The sequence below is a fragment of the Lagopus leucura genome, unplaced genomic scaffold, assembly GCF_019238085.1.
Source record: "Lagopus leucura isolate 7727_CA_CO unplaced genomic scaffold, USGS_WTPT01 Super-Scaffold_100001, whole genome shotgun sequence".
NCBI classification, from domain to species: domain Eukaryota; kingdom Metazoa; phylum Chordata; class Aves; order Galliformes; family Phasianidae; genus Lagopus; species Lagopus leucura.
Genome location: NW_024962262.1, coordinates 93,308,781 through 93,331,465, shown reverse-complemented (window position 1 = coordinate 93,331,465; position 22,685 = coordinate 93,308,781). Strand labels below are relative to the sequence as shown.

The 22,685-nt window shown below is 37.1% G+C and overlaps 1 protein-coding gene across 1 annotated transcript in view; it reads left to right on the top strand.

The window, feature by feature from the left end:
* The window catches only part of ZPLD1 (zona pellucida like domain containing 1), a 28,384-nt gene extending 6,760 nt beyond the window's left edge, over positions 1 to 21,624 (top strand). Inside the window, exons 2-12 of the mRNA XM_042868108.1 lie at positions 2,901 to 3,014; positions 8,174 to 8,394; positions 10,734 to 10,915; positions 11,561 to 11,633; positions 14,198 to 14,295; positions 14,573 to 14,653; positions 15,475 to 15,646; positions 16,979 to 17,087; positions 20,221 to 20,250; positions 20,770 to 20,772; positions 21,386 to 21,624. Coding sequence (XP_042724042.1) covers positions 2,909 to 3,014; positions 8,174 to 8,394; positions 10,734 to 10,915; positions 11,561 to 11,633; positions 14,198 to 14,295; positions 14,573 to 14,653; positions 15,475 to 15,646; positions 16,979 to 17,087; positions 20,221 to 20,250; positions 20,770 to 20,772; positions 21,386 to 21,558 — 1,248 coding nt within the window. The 5' untranslated portion in view covers positions 2,901 to 2,908 and the 3' untranslated portion in view covers positions 21,559 to 21,624. The remainder of the gene's footprint in view (positions 1 to 2,900; positions 3,015 to 8,173; positions 8,395 to 10,733; positions 10,916 to 11,560; positions 11,634 to 14,197; positions 14,296 to 14,572; positions 14,654 to 15,474; positions 15,647 to 16,978; positions 17,088 to 20,220; positions 20,251 to 20,769; positions 20,773 to 21,385) is intronic.
* The last annotated feature ends 1,061 nt before the right edge of the window (positions 21,625 to 22,685 follow it).

The window sequence follows — 22,685 nt, the reverse complement described above, 5'->3', positions numbered from 1 at the left end:
TAACAGACAAATATATTTGTTTCTGAACTAAAAAGCACTTTTTTTTTTTTTTTTTTTTTTTGGAAAAGCACGAAGTGCTGTAATGGCCAAAAAAACTCCAATTCCATGTTAAAGAGCAAGGGGGGGGGAAAAAACCAAATGCATATCTTTACTATCTTTCTTATGAACATGTTGATTTCTGTGTTATAAATCACCTACTCCTGAGGCTTGAATTTTACCTTCCTTTTTTTCTATGTGGATATTTCATCATAACTATGTGGATATTTCATTTTATAGGCGTATACAGACAAGTGCCATTTTGATGAAATAATTGGATGTCTGTATGGTTTGTGGTTGGAACTTGATGATTGGGTCCTTTCTAACCCAAGCCATTCAATTATTCTATGATGCAAATCTTTTGGTTGGATGACTTCTACATTTGGTTGGCTGAGGTTTTAGCATTTTTTAGTGAGAGGTAGCTGGAAACATTTTAAAAGCAAGTTGGGAAGGAGTGGTTGCCTTGATCCTTACAATGGTAAATGGATAGATGAAGTTGGCCTCTCAGGGTATTTTCTAGCCCTGCAATTCTCTTGCAAGAAATAATAAAATAATGCACATTCTTAACTTATTTAACTGAGATCAGCAGGAGTGCTGACCAACTGGTGCTGCAGGTCTGCATGCTAATCCATATGCAGATCAGTCAGTAGTTGGAGAGCAAGAAGAACATTATTGGTTGTGTTAAAATTTGACTCGCTCTGAATGCACTAGAGAACTAATGCTATAAATACTTAATGTCTTAATTCAGTTTTGGTCTTTAGCAATCATCTCTCCTCCCTCTGAAGCACAGCAACAGAAATTAAGTTAAATAATTAACATTTTAGAAATTATCTAAAGGTCTGCTTTTTATCTAAAATAATAGTTACAGCTTTCTCAGTGTGATTTCTCATTAAATTCAAACTTTTTTTTTTTTGTAGCAAAAAAATATTGTAGTAGTTAGAAAATTGAAGTCAAACTTAGATCTTTGTAAAATGCCCTTGATTTATCAGAAAGTAGCTCAATTATGGAAAGAAACATTTTATCCAAATCACAGCTGTACAAACAGAGGTAAGGCTACAATATATTGGAGAAACATCAGTTTTCCACAGTAAAAAATGTTCACAAAATAAAGGTTAAATTTTCCTTGTTCCAAAAACAAACAAAACAAAACAAAAAAAAACACCAAAAAAACAACCAACATCAAAACCCGAAACACCCTAATTCTCACCGAGAGTAACAGATAAGGTAAGGAGATCATGAAATTGTAGAGGTTTCATAGCAACCCAGTTAAGAATTTTATTTTCTTTGTTCTCACTTTTTATTTTTTTTATTTATTTATTTTTTTTGTCAGCATTAGCTGCAAGTGCTGTCAACCTCCACAGGAGTCTGCTTGAAAAAAAGATTAAAGGATCAAAGAATTGTTTTATTTAAAATTTTGTATCCACTTAAGACTAAAAGAAGGTTGCATTGTTGCTATAGGTGACACTTGGATCAGGAAGATGAGCAGAAGACACACAGCACAGCTGCTTTTGGATAGGATGGCAAAAGTTGAATCTGACTTATTAAGAATAGAATAGCTTCAGTAAGCTGGGACCAACCAAGATAAAGTCCAAATGTCCATATGCCTGCCTAGCAGAAACTTGGTGCTGCCAATTCTGTTTTAATCCCAGGTACTTCCAGGCTGAATTGAGTAGGAGTGAATGACTGGACTCCTCTGGTGGCACTGGGACATTCCTTTGGCTTCTTCATGTAGTGCATAGCTCGTGCTTTATTCTAGTTGGCTTGTTTGCTGCCAAGGAGCATCTGAGAATGCTCTGTGAGGGTCTCTGTCTCTCAACACAAGACTTTAAACCCCACACTCCTACATAGTCATGAATGATTCTAATAAAAAAGTGGGAGTTTGTCCCAAACATTCTCCCTGTGTGCTGTTGCTAGCTTCTTCCAAGGCTGCATGGAAGTGTGCTGTGTTTTTGAATGTTCCTTCTCTTCTCAGAGAAATGTGATGATCAGCATCTCTTGCTGTCATGTTAGAGGTAAAATCTCTCAGAATTGCCCAATTCCTTTGTGGGAAAACTAGTACTGCTTCAGATTAGCAGAGATTTTTCTGTTCATAAAATAAATAAAAGAAAAAGTAAAGCAATTCATGGACAAAATCCCTGGTGTTCTGAGATATTCCTGATGAATATGCGAATCAGATATTTATTGATTGTGGTAAGTATTGTAAGTATGACACTTTGGAGAATTCCTCCTAGAAAGAATAATTATTCAAGACATGAAAAATTTATGTGTTCTGACCTTCTAGACTGGTTGCCAGGTATGATTCAAGTAGATGTAATTTCTATGCCAACTCCTTACCTGAGCTCAATTCAATTGCATGCATGCTTCAAAGAACAAATTTTTGGCAATTAGATATGGACTGATTTTATTCCAGGACCTTGAGCCTGAGAATTGCTCAAAAAGACATTTATCTGTACAGTTTTCAAGGACGTGGCTGAAATAAAACATTGTTCTGCTTAATTCATCTTTCTCAATCGATTTTTACACTGAAATATATAAAAAAAAACAAACAAACAAACAAAAAAAACCCAAACTGCCAATGTTCAATTGCATAAGCACTCTCCTAGTCTATCAATAAATTTTAGGGGACTTTTTCCCCTTTTCTTTCTTTTGTACCATCCATGAGCACTTCTTTGCTGCACGTTGTGATTAAAAGCTCAGAAACAGAAATGGGCCCAGCTGCCCGTGGCCTCTTTCTCATACGATTGTGAGCTTTATCCATGATTCCTTTGCTGGAGGCCATCACCTCCCGAGTGGTAAAATGTCTGCAATAAGCATCTTCAACGCAACGAGCAGATGTGTGTAATAACCACCTAATGTTTTGCTAGGTTTTGCAATGGAACAGGTATGGTTACTGCTCCTGCTGACGATTAAAGTGCTTTCGGTGACTGCTCAGTTCAACGGCTACAACTGTGATGCTAACCTCCATAGCAGGTTTCCTGGTAAGTGTTTAATAGACTTTTTTTCTAAATGGCTTCTTTACTGTCTTGGTTCAAAGCAGCGCTTATTTTTAAATACAGAGCTTTAAATCTGCCTGGGACCTCGGGGTAGGGCTTCACATTAAGTGAATATTAACTACCTGAGTGACAATGAAACTCCTGTAATGTTACACTTTACACTCTTCTTAATTGCATGCTGGGTCAAATCTAGCCTAGTATTAATGAATACAACTACCTTCACATCAGTGGGGTTTGACCTGCTTTTGCCAGAGCTCTGTCCTTTTCAAGAAATTCACCAGAAGTCATGTTGTTTGAAATGCTCTTTACAGGTTTAAGAGTCTGAAACTCCTAACTGGGTTTTCTTTCAAGTTTTATCCAAGTGAGGTAATTATGTCCTTTTAATGAAATACAGAAATAGATACGTATTTTTTCAGCAAAAATGAAGTTGATGGCAAAATTCAGTGCCTCACTTCACCGTTAAGCTCTTGCCTGGAGGCAGTTGAAGCTGTGCGATGCATCTACAGATGATCTATATTCATGCCTCGAGAAAACAGGGATTAAGTTTTTCTGGGGACATCAGATGTCCAAAACTGTTAATGCACTGAGAAACATATATATATCAGAATTTACTCAGTTAAAGAATGTTGTTAATCTGTTACATGGTTTATTTTTCCTGCCTTTGTTGGTTCTTGTTCAGAATAATAGTAATGAAGGGCTGATTCCGACTGATTTACATCTTGTGTTCCTGTAGTAGTGATGAAGTCTCAGAATTATGCTGTAATACCTTTTGTTGTTGTTTTTTTTTCTTTTTTTTCTTTTCTTCTAAATAATAATAGTTCTGACTCTTCTTCAGGAAAGATCAGTTTTATTGAATCACTTGTTTTCACTGTTTCCTATTACTACCATACTGCTAGGTGCATTGCTGATATAAAAGACCACCAATGTTTTTGAATCTTTTTTCCCTTGACTGATGCGAATATGAAAAGTAGAGCAATACAGGACATGCAAAAAAAGGATAAAATATGTTTTGTTCATCGCTGGCAAAAATCACCATTAAGCTGAGTTTTTCACAACCTATTTCTATATTTCTATTCTTAGAGTTTTACAGGCTTGACTAAAAAGCGTGGGTTAATTGTGCCCACCTATTTCAGATCTACCTTTCATTATTTTCCATGTTTTTTGTTTTTTTTTTTTCTTTCCATTTCAGACTTCTTAAGAGGACTGCAGCCACTAGAGGGAAGCTTAGATTCTTCTTTCTGTGCTTTGTGAAAGCTTTTCTGGTCACCTTTCACACTAACCCCATGCCATGGTTTTATATTTGCTGTGTGATAACCACAAAATGAATCCAACTCTTACTGAGAGTATTTAGGAACTACTTACACAGTTCTGTCTCGTAATAATGGCTATATCTGATTCCATGCCTGCTGAATCCCAGAGACTCGGGCGCATTTGCTTAGGTTACAAGCAAACATTATTATTTTTTTAAGTAAATTCTAATAATGCCACACTGCCCATAGCAGGTGAGAACTGAGTCCTGCTTGTTCCTGTTTGTGATCTCAAGCAGTAGAAACTCAAAGGCTGAAATTTAATCAATGGTTTTAGTGCTGATTTTGAGAGCTAAGAAAGAAAAATAATTTCACTTATGGTAGCCATGTATTTGAGCTAGAGATGAAAAACCAAAATGCTTTTGTCCCAAAATATGACAGGTATTTTGTTCAAGAGGGACTGTTAAGTGATGTGCTGAGGCTGGTGGAGCTCAGTAAACCCCCCAGAACTCTGCTTGATTGGTTCAAGTGCCCCAGAAGATGGGCCAGAACCTGTGCAGGGAGTGAGGGGCTCACTTTTCCCTGCCTTCAGCATTCAGGTATAAGGGAAGAATGAGGGGTCAGAGCGAAGAACATGTCAAACAAGTGTCTTTTGAGGCTGAGATACTGCCCTGCAGAGCTAGGTTGTGGGTAGGATTATTTTCCCCATTTCTTATTTGTTCCTCGTAAGAAGCATTTTTTTTTGTCAGCTGAAATTCCAAATACGAGGTGACAGTGGACTTTCTAGCCGAGGTCTGTGGTGTGCAGATACCTCAGAAGCCATTGATTTTTTTTTTTTTTTTTTTGAAGTTGTTTGCTCTTTTATTTAATGCTGAGAGGAACAGAAGTTTAGGAAGCTTGTCTTCAGCAAAGATGAGAAATTAAGCCTTCCTAAGGACCCTCTGAGCTCATCCATTTTTCATTTGTTTGTGCTTTTATCGTTTGCTGCTTAGATGACTTTTGCATAGGGATGGCGCTGCATAAACAGGGTGATAAATAATCAGACAGGACTTTGTTTTTTTCCTGCAGTTTGCAGGTTTGTTTTACAGCGTAAGCATGCAATAATCAGCAGGGCTGTAGACAAAAACGCAGTTGGTCGATCAAAAATTCCGTGTCTTTTGTACTTAAAGGCAGATGTTTTCTTGAGTATGGAACAAGGTCATATCCTGCTGTCCGTCAGAAAGCTGCCTGAAGAAAAAAGTTTAAGTTGTGCATTGTAGTGGAGCATAGCTTTTAGAAGGCTTTTGGAGTGTACAGCCATGTTAGTGCAGCTATCTTCAGATGGAAATGTGCAGTTTTGATTCAGTGCTCTTGCTGAAAGAACTTACTGAAACTTCATAAAATTAGTTCATCTCTAGAATGTGCTGCTGCTATTTCGCACACTCTTGCACATTTTAATTCACCACTGAAGCTGTGACTTAATCAAAGAAAAGGCTTCTGCAGAAAAGCTGGTTTGGGGCTATAAATATCCTTGCATGCTTCTGGTGGAATGACTTCTGCCAGCAGTTTTCTGGCAAGTTCTTGTCTTCCACACATTTTTACGGTCAGCTCCATTGCAAGTCTTGGTGGTACGGATGGACACCAGGCAGAAGTGGGCAGTGGAGCTGTCTACATTTGGCCCATGCTGCCATGCTGTCCATCCTTGACTCAAGATGGTCTTGGTTACTGTAGTTATCACTGTATCTAACGGATTGTGCTGTTTTGCACATGACATTCTTGTAAGTACTCTTGCCTATGGCAATCTGGTGTAGTTTGAGTCAGAGGCCAAATGCTTTGCCTGTACACAACAGCAATAGAGGCCATTGTATTGAAGGCCCCATCAAGTCTCAGCTGGGTGACCTTACTTCCAAGCCATCACAACTATCTTCATCAGAAAAGTGGAAGTTTTTACCACAGGAATGCAACTATTTTTGTCTAAACATGCATATATAGGAGTAATATTTAACTTTCTAAATTCACAAAAAATTTGCTAGACTTTTAGCATCTAAAGGAGCATTAGATCTGTTTGTATTTAGTTTCAGAATTGCTTCTAAACAAACACTGTGCTTTTTGTATTGCAGAATGGACAGATTTAATAACAATGTGTCCTTGAAAAGCAGTTAGCAAAAAGGTTCAGTTTAGGAAAGCAGCTTATCTTCCTTTATAGTGCAAAAGTGGCTATTGTACCGTATGGTCCCATTTCCATTAGTGTCAAATGAGAATTTTGCAAGTTATAAAGGTACCGTAACAGGAAAAATAACACCCTGCTTTTAAAGAGGCTTGAAGTGAGTTATAAAATTAAGTGAGCTATTTTATATTATATCCTGCAATTTATTACAATCAGTGAATTGCTCTGAATAAATGTAGAAGCATATCCTTTACTATTTATGTTTTTTGTATTGTCCCCTCCACCTTAGTATACCCATTAACTGAATTACAACAGTCCTCTAGCAGTGAATACCATAACATGCTTCTTGATCTTTGTACATTATGTTAGTGAAAATACGTACATGTACAAACCAGGAGAATATCACACCACATCACTTCTACTTATGTTTTGCCTCCAGTACCTTTCTGCCCAAATTTACACCCAGTGAGTAGCGTTTATCACCGCATTAGTTCAGGTCAGAGTTTAGCCTGTTATTTTCTGCACTTGATTGTTTTGGCTTTAAAGCCACCATTAAAGCTGTCTAAATTAAACTGTTTGTGCTCCTGTACCATGGGGGAAGAGCTAGCTCATTATAATGGAGATTTCATTTCCTCTCTGTTTTGTCAGCTCAGTGAAACAATTCATTTCAGCAGGCTTAATGGCATAGTATTGACTGAAGTTGTTCTGCAATTTTTAATAGCCCTTAATGCTTAAGCAGGTGTAATAAATGTGTAGTTCTATAAACGAGTAATGACTGTGTTTAACATGATGCAGTACACCTTTTGCGGAGCGCTTAAGGAAAAAAAAGAAACCCAAACAAAATGTCCTATATTGTCTAAAGGCAAGAAGAGCCTGTAGAAAAGTTATGTAACAGCTCTGGGTTTCTCCACCCACAGAAACCATCCCTTGTCCCTGTAATCTCACCCAATGCTTTGCTATTCAAACACCTAAAAATCCTCAGTATATTCAAATTAAATAAATGTGCATTCATCTAAGAAGGACTTTCATAGAATCACTAACGTTGGAAAGACTACTAATATCATCTAGTCTAACCATCAACTCATCAGCATTTTGCTGCAGTTCAAAAACTGATTAGTTATAACAGTTGCCATGTTCTAGGCAATCTACCTTCTTTTGTATTGTAATAATGTACAGAATGAAAGATTGCAAGACACTCTGTGGTTTGATTCGTTGTCTGCTGCACAGCCTGAGACTATGGTCTAATACAAAGTAGACTCCAGAAGGCCTCAAATGTACCCCACTTCCATGCCAGCTGCCATCTGGAGTGGACTGAGGGGCAAAGCTTCCTTTCCAAGTTTTCTCACAAGTGCTGGGAATTTACTGTTTCAGAAGAGGACTGCTCAATCAAACTCCAGATATGTAACCACTTTTCCAATCCTTTGCAGTGCTTCAACTTCTGAACGTGCTACTAAATGACTTGCTGGTGAAGACTGGAATAGTGGTTTTGTTGCATGGTGGACTACATTTACTGCATTAATCTTTTTCTTTCTTTAGTGTGGCTGTAGATTCAGATATACTCGTTTTTCAGAACAATGCTCTTCTGTTCTATATATTCCATTATTTTGCTGTGATAGAGGTCTAAAGCTTGATTTGATAGGAATTTATAACACCAGACTAATTGGTGCAATAATTATATGCTGTTTAGTTTAAATACAATATTTTTTTCTTTTTTTTTGCAATATCTTTTACCATTATTTTTTCCCTTGCAGCTGAACGTGATATCAATGTTTTCTGTGGAGTACAGACGATTACTATGAAGATAAATTTTTGCACAGTTCTATTCTCTGGTTATTCTGAAACAGATCTGGCACTGAATGGGAAGCATGGGGATGCTCACTGCAGGGGGTTCATCAATAACAACACCTTTCCAGCAGTGGTCATTTTCATCATCAATCTGAGTACCTTGGAATCCTGTGGAAACACTTTAGTGGTAAGATGAAATCAAAGTGAAATTGTAGCATGGCTGTTTATGCATGGGGTCAAGTGAATGTCCTGACAGCATTACATCTTTTATGGATAATGTTTGCATTGTCTTTCCCAGTGAGCAATATAATGCATACATCAAAGAAAACCAGAGGAAGCTGAAAATGTACCTTGATTTCTAACCAGAAAACGTGATGGGACACATTTGCCCTCTGATTAGATGGTACATTTCACATAGTAGTAATTTTTTTTTCACTGAAAAAGATGTTTTCACAAGGCATTCTTAAAAACTTTATGAACATATTTTGTTTTCCTGAAACTTTTCAAATACCTGCTTGTGGAATAAAAGAAAAATATTTTTAAGAGCATGAGAGTTATAGTCTGGGTGCCTCTGAGATCTCATGTGAAAGGGCTTGTTGATTGATCCTATATATATTGTGATAAGGCAGGGCCTTCAGGCTGAATCTTGCAGCGGAAATAACCTGGCTAGAGGACTCGGCCCCGTGAGGGAGGAAGCTCACAGCAGGCATCTCTACAAGTAGTGCTCTCATGGCATTCACTTCTTTTTAGGATCTCCTCTCTGTGGAACTATCTGGCAACAAACTAAAGTTTTCAATCACACTGGGAATATTACGCCAGCAAACAAAAATTCACCAAACACCCACAAAATGAAGAATGGCAATTAACTATGTGCTCAAATTTTATATGCATATATATATATATATATATATATATATAAAGTATACGTATATACATATTTATATATTTTATATATATGTGTGTGTGTGTATATATATATATATATATATATATATATAAATCAAAGTGTGGGCCTGAAGACCAGATCTGTATGTTCAACTCGGGTCTTTTACTTGGTGCAGTGTCAATCTGTGCTATGATGTTTTGTCTGACTGTGACTTCAGAGTCTGCATTTTGTTACTGTTTTGTGCATAAATAATGCATATCCTTATGTAACTAATAATTAAATGTAACATTTAGCTAGTTTTTCAAACCAGAATCTGATCCAGGAGCTGACTTCAAACCCTGTTTCCTACCGATATAAATTTCACTCCCTTGAAAAAGAGTTATCTACCAGTGAATGACTGAAAAAAAAAAAAAAAAAAAAAAAAACAAAAACAAAACAACTTAGACCTTCTCAACCAAGGAAGAGTGAGCTTGCACAAGTTGTATATGTTGCCCTGTACAGGTCTTCACTGTTTGTATCAAACTGCCTATGAATAAATAACAAAAATGTGTAAAAATGTATTATTTTTAAGGCTTATGTTCTACCTGCAATTCATACAATCAAAGTTAGCTGTCAGTTTTCATAACAGTGCTGCTGTTTTCAGTTGCTAATAATTTTGTCAAACTGTGCTGAATTGTTCAAAATGCTCTCTGACCTATTTGCCTCAGGCTGAGTTTTCTTTAAAATTTTCAACAAAACTAAGTTCACCAAGCTCAAGATTCACTTTTCCCAGTCTCTGAGTACCTTCCATCTCCTGTGTTAGAAGTTGACAGGAAGGAACTTTTTGCTCTTCGTGTGGAGTCAGTCACACTGTCAACTCTGAGAACATGCTCTTTGATTATAACTTTAAGAACGTGCTTTCTTATCAATCCAAATAACTGCAGATTGGAGATTCCAACGGGGCTCCCACAAAGCTGCACAAGATAAAAATATAACCAAAAATTCTTCTCAACCTGTCTAGGCATGCTGAGCCACGAAGAGGATGAAGGAGCTACAAGTTTTAGGGTCCCCACGATGGAATAGTAAAATCCCATGCAACTTTTTGGCTCTTTTTCACAGTGAAGGCTTCAAACTTGCTTTCCATATAAACAAAGGGAATACCAACCTTTTTGATTTTTGGGAGGATGGGATGGGGAGAAAGCCAAATAGCAGTGGCAGGTTATGCTACCTGGGTGCTCCAGGTTGTGTTTCTTAAGCAAGGGACAGACTAGGAAATCTGATACTGAGCATTTTCCTGCCATTGACTGAGCAATTAGTCACATGCCATTGGCATTGTAATAGAAAAGTTCCTTCACCATTGTCCAAAACACTCAAATTCATTGGGAATTCCCAGAGGAAGTGCTTACCAGGATTCATCAGTTTTACTCAAATGTTACTCAAATCTGTGTTTCAAGAACAGTGATATCCCCTATGAACTGTATATGCTTGATCCTGGGGAGGTTAGAGACAGAACATAAGCAACACGGTGTTGATAAAGCAAACTCATTTTCAACAGATCTTTCTGAAGATATTTCTGGGTGAATGATGGGTGAAGCATCAGGTATAACTCTTGTCCCATGTTCAACTTCCTGGTAATACTTGTTTTCTATCTCCCTCAATAGGTGTCCTCAGCTCGAGGTGTCAATGCTTATGGGAATATCTCAGTGGTACAGATAGGTAATGTTTCGGGCTATATAGATACACCAGACCCACCAACTATTATCAGCTATTTACCTGGGCTTCTGTACAAATTTAGCTGTAGCTATCCTCTGGAGTACCTGGTTAACAATACCCAGCTTGCTTCGTAAGTGTCCTTTTCATTCCTTTGTGTTTCATTCCCATATTTGTATAAGTCCATATATATTTGTATCTGTGCATACCTAAATATTTGCATGCTATAGCAGTACTGTCAACATGATGATACTTAGCTTTTTATAATAGTAAAGAGAATGAAAAAAAAATACACTGAAAGAAGAGGTGATGCAAAGGTAAAAAGGGAAATTAATTACCATCACTGTATGAGATACCATAGTATTTATGAGAAGCTACTGTGGGTTTTCTTGTAAAGCTTGCCTTAAAGTTATTGTATTCTGATGACAAAATGACAGCAGTAAACATGGAAATTCTTTTTGAAATTGTTTGGAAGAAAATATTTCCATTAGTAGATCCTGTACATCATGAAAAGCAGGTTCCTTCTTGTCACTTTGCCTCTCTGCTAATTGTTTTTCTGATTCATGTTTTTGACAGTATCCATTATTTTCCATATAGTTAAGGTTCTGTCAGTGTTTCCACTATAAGCTTGTATTTCTGAGGTTTATAACCCAAACAGATAAATTAACTTCTTGCGATACAGCTCATTGAGTTTTTTAACAATAAAAAACACTGAAGTGTGTAAAGACAAAAATAAAATGCATTTTTGATCTTCACGATTCTTCTGGTTCTGTTGTAGGTCATCGGCTGCTATTTCTGTAAGGGAGAACAATGGTACATTTATCAGCACTTTGAATTTGTTGCTTTACAATGTGAGTATAAAACACAGTAACACGACCTAGATGAAATCCATCTCTGCATTCTGTAGGTACAAACTGGATTTGTAGAGCAAATTGTAAAGTCCTCTTTGTTAGGTGTTATTCTCCTCCCATTCCTCTGATGAAGGACCAGGCCTTCAGTTTGGACAGCTTTAATCTAGGTTCTCTGGACCTTTTTGTTTGCATGTACCTCTTGCCTTGTGTTTGGGTAGCTGGTCTTTGAGGAGGCACAGTCTGTATTTATGCAATTCATCAATTTACAGCTCTGGCTTTAAGGTTCTAATGCTATGCAAATAATCAGTTGTAGTAGTTATAGCCATACTTCAGAGTGCATAGTCGTGTTTTCATTCATTATATTTATGGGCATATTTCTATATATCTGTGTGTGTATGTGCATAGGTACATTGCACTGATACAGAGGATAGTCTGTAGTATTCTATAAAAATATTATAGACCTGTTCCCTTAACAATAAACGGCAGCTCTTTTGCTGGAGTATTTTTATGTTCAAGGCTCATAAGAGTGTTTTGATCATCTTTAATTGTCATGAGGGATGTGGGATTTGTTATAAAACTGAAGCCCACTGTACTTGTTACCTCATTTTGTGAACTTACATGATTTTAAGGGTCAATAATTCTAATAGGTTTTAGCTAACCTCTCTGTCATATACCCTTTTAGGTAATTTAACTTGGATGTGCATTATTGTGTACGTTTTTCCTGTGTAAATATGGATGGTGACAGTAAAATGTGAAAAACGTGTGGACCTCTACTTAATAACAACATTAATCCCTGAAATGATTTTTTCCCGTTGATTAAAATTTTTATTCATACATTTTAAATACCTGATTTAAATATCAATTTCTCAATCTATCAGGCAACATTTTTGTAAATTATGATTCCGATTTTTTGCATTATTATTCATGTCATCATGACATTGAGTTATAATTCATGCAACTGATTTAAAAGTCAATGCTTTAAACTTTGAACATAATGAGCTATAAATATTGTAACAGGACATTTTCCAAAGGCATTCTTTAAAAAAATCTTGTTTGTTTGGCAGAGCTCTGAATATCAGTTCTTAATCTGTTAAAATGAAGATTATACTTCTCTGATTTTTAAATAATCCTGACCAAAAAGATGAGGAAGAGGGACTGTTGGCAAACTTCTCTGTAAGAAAAGGAACTGGCCACCACTTATTTGTTGCTGCCTTTCAGGACCTAATTCTGAATTATAAATGCTATTAATGCTTGTACTGAAAGTGCATTTATTTCTCAGTTAATTCTCAGAAAAATGGGTTTTATCTTCTCTACCCCAGGAGGTTTACAAGTTGATTGTGAATCATAGAATCATAGAATGGCTTGGGTTGGAAGGAACATCAAAGATCATCAAGCTCCAACCCCCTGCCACAAGCAGGGCCACCAACCTCCATATCTAATACTAGACCAGATTGCCCAGTGAATCTCCAAAACTTACAGAATGAGGGACTTACTGTAGAATGTTTTTCATTATTTTGGAAAATTTGGTGGCATTTGATATTAGAAATTTGTATAATTGACTTTATACGTGGCAAGGTAACTTTAACATCCTAAAGGATCATGTGTGCATGCATGGCTCCCAAGGCCTCCAGTAATGAAGAGGGTGGATATTGAGCAAGCTGTGATTTTTGGCACTATTTCCTTAGAAAAATCTCTTGATTTATATACTTAATTCTTCTTGTTACTGTCGGCTGCTGCTCTTGCCTGCCACACTGGTTCTATTGTAGCACTTCCAAAATTCTACTTGAGTGCTTTGACCTCTCACAAGAGGTATTAACATGCTGAGTTTCTGTTCTTTATGGATTAGCAACCTTATTTGACATAGGTGACATTAACAGTAAGTGCATTTTGATATGCTAAATTAACATCTGTCATTCTAAATTTGTTTTATGGCATCTGTGGGTCATTGCTAAAGAGAAGTTAATGTGAACAAGAAACTAGCAAAGCAGCTATGTCTATATATAGTCATTGTTATGTATGGCCAATTTTTAGCTGTTTTGTTTCTTCAAATGGAATTCTTGAAACATTACAATTTAAAAGAAGGCTTTTGCTACTTAAAACCTGAGAACCTTCCCTGAGAAAGGTTGCTCTCTGACAATATAATTATACTCTTCCTTTAGAAAACCACAGCAGCCACTTGACTGCATGTGAGCATTGGAAGACATACTGAGGTGCTCATTTGCAGTAACCTTGTTCATAAATAGTACCTTTTCTTCAGTCACTGACCCAGCCACTTCATATGATGATAAATAAATAGATATTCCCCAATAGCTGCATGGAATAAGACATATGAATTGTTGGTCTTTACTGACAAACTGCCTAGACAAACTGCAAATGCCTACAGTGCAGTGCTGGCACTGTTTTGTACTTCCTCCCAGAAATGGGACACAAAGAGACAGAAAGTCTATTACTGTCTTATGTGCTCTAACACAAGTTGGAAAAATTAGATGAGAGTTTATTTTGTGAATGCTGATGATTTGTCACAGTGGGATTTCTGGTATATTGAGTCAATGTTTATTTTTCAGGACTCGACCTACAGCCAGCAGCTCCTCATTCCAAGTACAGGTTTACCTTTGAAAACCAAAATATATGCAGCTGTGAGAGCAACCAACCTTGATGGCAGGTACCATAGAGGATGTTATTTCTTGTTCTGATGCCTATTCAGCTCCTGGGTTTTTAAGTTATTCTGATTTAGAAGCAACTGTCTGTCTTTGTAACCTTTTGTGCGTTAAAGTGGTGGTTAGTGTTTGACAATCATTACCTTCAACTGAAGGATATAAAATCCTCGATATTGAATGCGTATCTTGCTGTTGTCCTCATAATGAAAGTTTTCCCTCACTGTCTATTTCTGCTCTTATACTGCCATTTCCATCATCATCTATCACTTTGCCTCTGTACAGGTGGAATGTTTTGATGGACTACTGTTACACTACACCATCTGGTAATCCGAGTGATGATCTTCGATATGATCTTTTTTTCAGGTAAATCCTGTGCAACTCAGTAATTGTAGGTCCTTCTTTTAAAAAACACAGTTATAAATTTCTCAGATAGTGGTTTCTAGGCTGCTTGAAAACTCTAAGAAATATTAGTAGAGAGGCTAAGGGCTGAACTTACAGATAACATGTCAAGACTCAGCTTTTTCTGAACGTAAGCATAGGATCAATTTCAGAGTAATAAGAATTATGGTGGAGAACTGTACATCTAAAATGTGTCTACTAGAGACAACAGAAACGTGCAAACTGGCCTTTGTTTTACCAAAGATACTCTTGCAGTGAATGACTATATTGTAAAATATTGTAGATTGGTATTTAGGAAAAGAGTAAAGGAAATGATTAAAGTTAAATAGATGTTCCTGCTACTCTCAATAATATTTACTTGAATTGGAATTTTGAAAAATGTGAATAGTATCTTGGCAGTATCTCAGATTAAATCTCACCAATGAAGACTGCTAGAATATTGTCTTCATGTGGAATTACCTGTCTATACCAGTTAGCATAACTGGTAACTTATTGCTTTTGCCTTTAGTTTTTTTTTATATCACTGGAATTAAATGGTACCTTAGTTTGCAACTGTGATGTTGCAAAACAAAACGAAGCACAGTGTTTCTGTAGCAGTGAGTGCAGGACTTCGCAGCCTGTTGTGTGACTGTGGCTGCACACGTTGGACATCGTGGCAGTATGTTCTTTACAGTTGACCCAAAGCACTAACTTGACTGCCTAACTGTCTTATTCTCACCTAATAGTTTTAAAAAGCCAGCCATCTATCTAATCATCCTAGCTTTAATCTTCTCTACAAAAACTAGCTGTGACAAGGACCCTCAGACAACTATCATTGAAAATGGCAAGAGCCAAATGGGGCGATTTTCATTTGAGGTATTCCGCTTTGTGAAGCACAAGAACCAGAAGATGTCTACGGTCTTCCTCCACTGCGTGACAAAGCTGTGCAGAGCAGATGACTGTCCCTTTCTTGTGCCAGTAAGTTTCAATTGATGGAAATTGATGCAAATTCTCTGAATGTAAGATAGTCACACTGGAGTTTGTCTGCATCCAAAAGTAACAGATGCTTGGAATGCACAGAATAAAGGTGACTTGTGTAGTCAAAATAAGATGAGCTTCGTGCATCTGAAGGAATGTAAAACAACTTATGGTGAATATGGTAATGAATGTGCTCATCCATAATAGATGTGCAGGTTGCACAGGTTGTTGGACATGCAATCAGTCATCTTTTTTCTTTTGATCCTTAGCTGCTTATTAAAAGTAATGACTGAGACATCTTGAGATCTAGTAGTCTTAATATAGCATAGAAACAAAGTATCCGTAATCATTGCAGATTAATATAAATATTTTAAATATAATTAATATAAAACTTATTGTAATGGTAAGCAAACTTACTCTGAGGGATATTTGAAAGTATTGCTTATAGTGGGGAAAAAATAATGCCTCCCCCTCTTATTTATTATAATCTCCCTTATAGTTACAAAAGTGCTGTGGTGTTGACGTTCAAACATTCAATTCAATTCAAAGATCATTTCCTTTTGGGGGCATTGCAAACAACAAATATATTTTGGAAACTGAAACACAGTTTGTATATTGAACACAAAATATTCTGCGCTGATATCTTCAAAATGCAGTATCATTTCCTGCTGAATGACTTTCCATTCAAAATTATAAAATGCCCTCAATTCCAACATCTTAAATGCAATTCTTTGTTTCTGTGGAGGTGCATGTTCTATGGGTTTTGAAATTCTTTCACATGCAGTTGAAAACCAAGAAATAATCTTGTTTGAAGCATTCTTGAGTAACCAAGATTAAGATAGATAAGAGAGATGCTAATTAAAAGTGGATTCCAGATGGTAGAATGCTGGGAATGGTTTTAACGTGTCACTGCTATTTAGGAGTCCATGGAAAAATATGAAGTTTAACTTAAGAACTCTGCTAGAACAGGAACTGTAGCATGTTGTCTATCTGTAGTCAGGCAAAACACATTTATTGTGAAAACTGACTGTAAACAAAGCATTGGGAAATTAACTACTGAAAATTTAATAAACTGTAAGATGAATCTTGTACACAACAGCAATGTAGTTCTGTAAATGAAGTAAGGCAAACTACAACGGGAAGCTAGGCATTTACAAGATACTCTTCTACAGAATATTGCAGTTGTTTTTATTGCAAAGTAATTTAATGCATACTATAAGAAATAAAAGTTGTAGTATTGCTTGTAAAAGAACTTCCATTAAAACAGGAAGCACAGAAGGGCAATAATTCCATTCCAGTCTGAAACAGTGATTGTTTTCATTAACCACTCAGATTTGCAGTCACAGAGAAAGAAGAGATGCTGGTAGCAGAACAACTTGGAGGCCTCAGAGCACCTCTGGCAATGCTGTGATCACTGCTGGCCCCATCATTACGAGGAGTGGTAGGAACAAGCAAACTTTTTCTATGCATGGCAGAAATTTCAAACACCTGGGGATATGTTTTAACAGTTTAACAGAAATTTGTAATGACTTAGAAAAAGGATGGATTCTCCATGAGTTTGGGTGATTTTTCTTCAACTACTGGAATCTAGTAGAAAGGATGAGCTAGTATTTCTGCTTAGTACTCGCACTTTCTCTTTACCTCATGAAAATTAAAACCCAAAGTCAGTGACTTTTTTTTTTTTTTTTTTTGGAAGTTAATGGAATTTAAGGTACTGTGTTCAGCATCACAAGTTAATTTGGACAGCTAATAAATACTCACTGTCATTTTCTATTCGCCATTTCTTTCACCTTCACCTGTGGGTTGCTATTTATGTTAATACATGCTATTAGCCTTCAGCTTTCAGATCCTGAGTAGAACTCTAAGGAGGTCCATTTTTATTGTCAAAATGTGGAGGTTTTTTTGGTTGATGTTTGTTGGTTTTGTTTTAAACCAACCTGCAGTCTCTAAAAAGTACTTCTGTGACTGCTGTAGACAACATAATAAAAATAAAACATTTTAAAACTGTTGAAGAAATTCGGTTTGCAGATTTCAGCAGCCTTAGATTTAGGAATCTGAGTACAGGACTGAGTCTTGTCTAAGAAAGATAATTGAAACACTTGAGCATAAAATCCTTCTTTACATGCAAAGTAGTTATGCCCACACGTACAAGGAGGGCGACTGACCCTCCATAATTTGGAGCCATCTACAAAGAGACTATTTTTTAGAATCAGATATCCTCAGTTATAAGCAACGTTTCATCAAGGAAAAACAGTATTTTCTTCTGTATTATAAATGGTCCCAATTGAGTACCCTTACTGTCATCTGATAAGTCAATAAAAAGTGAAAAAAAACTAACTTCAGAGTTGCATGAATGAATGCATATTGAAAATAAATGACAGATTTGCTTAAACACATGCTAGTGAAACACTGCCTTAGGCAAGGAATGAGAACTATATAAAGCTTGGCATGTGAACAGTCCCTTTTAAAGAGTAAAGTTTGATTCAAATGCTGTGGATGCATTTTTAAATAATAATAATAATAATAATAATAAAAGATATTAATGTATTAGCTTTAAATAAAGCATTACTTCAAGAAAATCAAGATCTTACCACGGGTATTTGATGATCCCAAAGCTATGATAAACTAATATATATAATTTGTTGACCGTTCTTGATTATTATTGTTATTTTTTTTTTAATGAGAACACTAATAAGACTGAGAGAGCTGGGGCTGTTCAGCCTGGAGAAGAAAAGGTTCCAGAGAGACCTGATAGCAGCCTTTCAGTATCTACAGGGGGGGTGTAAAGAAGAAAGAGACAGACTTTAGCAGGGTCTGCTGTGACAGGACAAGGGGAAATGGTTTCAAACTAAAAGAGGGGAGACTTCGACTAGTATAAGGAAATTCTTTACAATAAGGGAGACGAGGCACTGACACAGGTTGCCCAGAGATGTGGTGGGTGCCTTGTTCTTATAGACATTGAAGGTCAGGCTGGATGGGGCTCTGAGCAACCTGATCTAGCTGTAGGTGTCCCTGCTTGTTGCAGGGGAAGACGACTAGGTGACATTTAAGGGTCTCTTCCAATTCAAAAATGATTCTATGATAAGGGAAGTAGTATTTTTTTTAGGTGTCTTTTAGTTGAGATATGTGACTAAGGCGTTATTAGATTAGACAGATTTCTTCATACAGCATACTTTTGGGCCATTCCACTCCCACTGACAGAGGCATGTTTTGGTGGGATGTACTTTGAAAAGCAGTGATTTAGTTCTGGAATGTGCCACCAATTTCCCGAGTGTTATTGGTCAAGTTAATCTGGCTTAAACTTCACTTTTCCTTCTGGAGCAAAAAGAGGTAATTGCTGTTTTCTACCACTGTCTTTTCCTGTTGTGCAAATAAGTGGTAAGTGCACTGGTGATGTGAGGTTCGTGAATAGTGTGGTCAAAGAAAAAAAGGGGGGCGGGCATGGGAAAGCTTCAGGCTGAACAGAATTGACTGCTTTGTGGATGAGGAATCCTATGGGTGGCAGTGCTGTCTTTGACACAATGCTATACAAAGGTGCTTAATACTATTTTCAAGAACAGATCTGCTCTAGTTTTACTAGAGAGCCCATAAAACCTGCTGCACCTGGCTGAGCATAATACATATGCTTGTCATGTGGCTGCAGATGTGCCACCCCCTGGTTTCCACATTTGAGTTGGTGCTGCATCTATGCCTGGGCTGGTCCTGTGCACTTCAGTGTCTCCCCAGAAGCACCTCACATAGTTAGCCAAACCTTCCCATTACTCTAATCATCAATTGTTCTGGTAACAGCACTACTTATGTAATTACCTTAGTAGGAACTGAATAGTGCTGCAGCAGATGAATAATGGTCCTTCTCCTGTGTATTTCTGAACTCTTATTTCTAAAATTACCTTCTTTTCAGAGAAACTTCATTCATGATTGTTAAACTAAAGTAAGTCACTGCAAGAGAAATACACAACAGAAAATGTTTTGGTCTCTGTATTCAGAGTCAAAGTAAGCACCTATTTGTGAAGGTGAGATTGTACAGCTTTTGATGGTTGTCTCACTTAACCATAGAAGACAGCTGCTCAAAATAGATGTGTACATAAGCTGTGATTACAAGTTGCATGAAAAAGCAAAAACAGTGACAAAAAGTGTAGTTTTGAGATGGGCAATGGTAAGTGTAAATGGAATATAAATGTTTCCCCAAGTACAGTATGTAGGAGCCAAGAGCAGAGGGTACGTTGAGAAATGGTGTTTTTGTCATCGCTTAAGGTCGTTGCTTTAGTTTTCCTTGGAAAAACTTTTTCTTGTTTGCATGCTTTCTTTTTTCCCCCTCAGAATACTAAGTAACTTTGAGTTGTTGCATTTGCCTAAAAAAATGAAGAGACTTCATATAATTAATGTTGTCATACTGATTTTACCAGAGATACTGAAAACAGCTAGTTAATGTTGCAAATATAGTTGATGTGTTTTGAAAATAAAGCCATCTGCTAGCCTTTGTATGCAAAGAGAGGAGGGGGGCAGGTACCAGGTGTCTGTAAAATATAATGCATCTCGTTTGTTTGTTTGTTTGTTTGTTTGTTTTAATGCAGATGAGACACCAACCAACAACTCTCAGCTTGGTAAGTTAATCAAAATTCCAAGAAACACAAAAGAGATGTTTTATGATTGAAACAGAAATGAGGAGAATGAACCTTTTTGATTCAGTTTGAGGCACTGAGCTAGAATGTTTTGGTTTTTTTTTTCTTCTTTTTGGCTTTTGTCTTTTAAATAAGTAAATACTGGCACCCTGCCATAACGAAAATATTTGGTGAATTTGGATTGCTCAGTTTCATTTGTATATCCAACCTCACCAACAAAGCAGCTTCTAATTCCTGTGGTGGAGTTGAAGTGAAAATCTGTTGCTATGACATACGAGGGTGAAGAAGCATTGCAACTGCCAGAAGCAAAATCGGACTTAAGCAGTAAAATCTGCTTATGCCATATGGGAGCTGTGCAGCAAAATGGTTGTTAAGGTGCAGTTCGGTTCAGAGCTCAAACTCAGGAGAGTCCTGCCTTAGTTCTTGTTCTGGCATTTAACCACATGAAGAGCCCATGAAGAACTTTGGCTAGAACTAGTGGTCAGTAGTAGAGTGAGGAAGGAAGTAGGCTGCAGGGAGATCTGGGCTTTATTTTTTTGCAGTGCTTCTCCTATGGACACTTGGAGGGCATTTTTCAGCTTGTATGTTATTTTGCTGGTAATGGGGAGTTGCTAATGATTAGTAAAGAAAGGATGGTCTGTTAAGCCATCCTGCTTCTTACTTGCTTGTAAGAGGACCCAGTGGCAGAAGCAACTGATGCTGTCCTCAGAACTGTACTAGCTATCTGTTGCCTTATCTTCTTGGATTGGACCCCATAAAAACAGCTGCCTTTCCCTCCTGGCATGGAAACAGTTATCCTTACACCTCTGCCTCGACAGCTCTTGGGCAGTGGCAATCTTCTCCTAAACTTAAAAGGTCAAGGTTGGTCACCCAGTGTGAGGGATTGTGTGTTGGAAGTATCCTTATTGTCTTTATTCCCCAGTATAATTGGTAGTGAAAGAACTACCAGTTTTCTAAGTATACTTAGATAAATTTTATCCAAGTGGACAGGTACTCATTCTGAAGTATAATTTTAGTCTTTTGCTGTAATTATTCTCTATTTGATATAAAGACAGCAGCATTTGGCACTGCTGAGAATTTCTAACTGGAAATTACCTGTGCATTTTTGTTCTTGCAGCTCAATACGGACCTCCTTTCCAGCTGAATTCAGTCACCAGTGCACTGATTTCAGGCGTGGTCATCCTCGGAATCACAAGTGTTTTCTTTTTTGTGTGTTCCCTAACTCTTCTGCACAGAAATTGGCCCAACAACTCAGTCTTGAGTGGCATCCGAAACCCAGTTTTTAACTGAAAGTGATTTACTTGCACTTTTTGTTTGAGGTTGCCTTTCTTGTCCATGAAATATGCTTCCACTAAAAAAAGAAAAAAAGTAAAAAAAAAAAAAAAAAAAAAAAAAAAAAAAAAGGCAACGTTCCATCTGTATCCAGCTTCTATTCCAGCTATTCTTTATTTGTAGACATGCTAGACATTGTTGTGTGTAGGTAAGTAGCAGTGATATTGGTGACAATCCTAGGAAACAGAGAATCTCAATTGTGTTTGTGATCAGACTATATACGACATAACGCCCATGGGTGTGCTGACAATAGAGCTCGTGTCTTCAGCTTCCCAAACAGGTCTTAAAGCTGAAGATGCTTAAGGTGAGAACCTATCAAAATGTGCTATGCAAAACCTTATGCATTCAGAAACATTCCTACAATCATAAATGTTTGTTAAGATGAGAATCACTTACATTTTTTCATGTTTCATTATAAATTTGAAAAAACAATTGTGGCTCAGGAGGAAATTGTTATCATCTGTCTTGGCTAAAAAGAAACATACTCTCAGAGTAATTAATGACTTCTGTTTATTATTCATTTGAAAATGTTTTCTTAAGATACTTCTTCCATTGGATTGTGGTGATGGCACGTAAAGTAACGCAAAACAGAATTTGGCTGGGTATCTGTGAGTCGAATGGTGTAGGGCAAATTGCTGTAGGTGCCAGGAGAATGCTGTGAGTATTGAGGTTGAAATCTTTTTTCCCCAACAAAATCATTGAGTGAGAATATGAGTGAGTTTTAAATCTAGCTAATATTCTGCAGAAAATTAATTATGCACAGATTCACCACATCTACAACTTTCAGTCAAATTCTAACCCTGGAAAATGCTCTAAGGGGAGAAAGTATTCCTTTACCCCCTGCCTCCCTGAAGGGACAAGCAAATAAATGAATAGTAGGTCAATGCTTATTTCTGTAGCAAATTCTCCCCATGGATTAGACTTCTTCACTGCATAGATGAGGGGAAGAGGGCACCTAGAAGAATAACAGGCCACAGGCAGTACCATGCTGTTGACTCTAGTGAATCTGATAAACAACAAATTTAAATCAAGTTGAGAGTGACCAGATGCCTTCAAACTGGAGCACTGGGCAGTGATATAGCTGC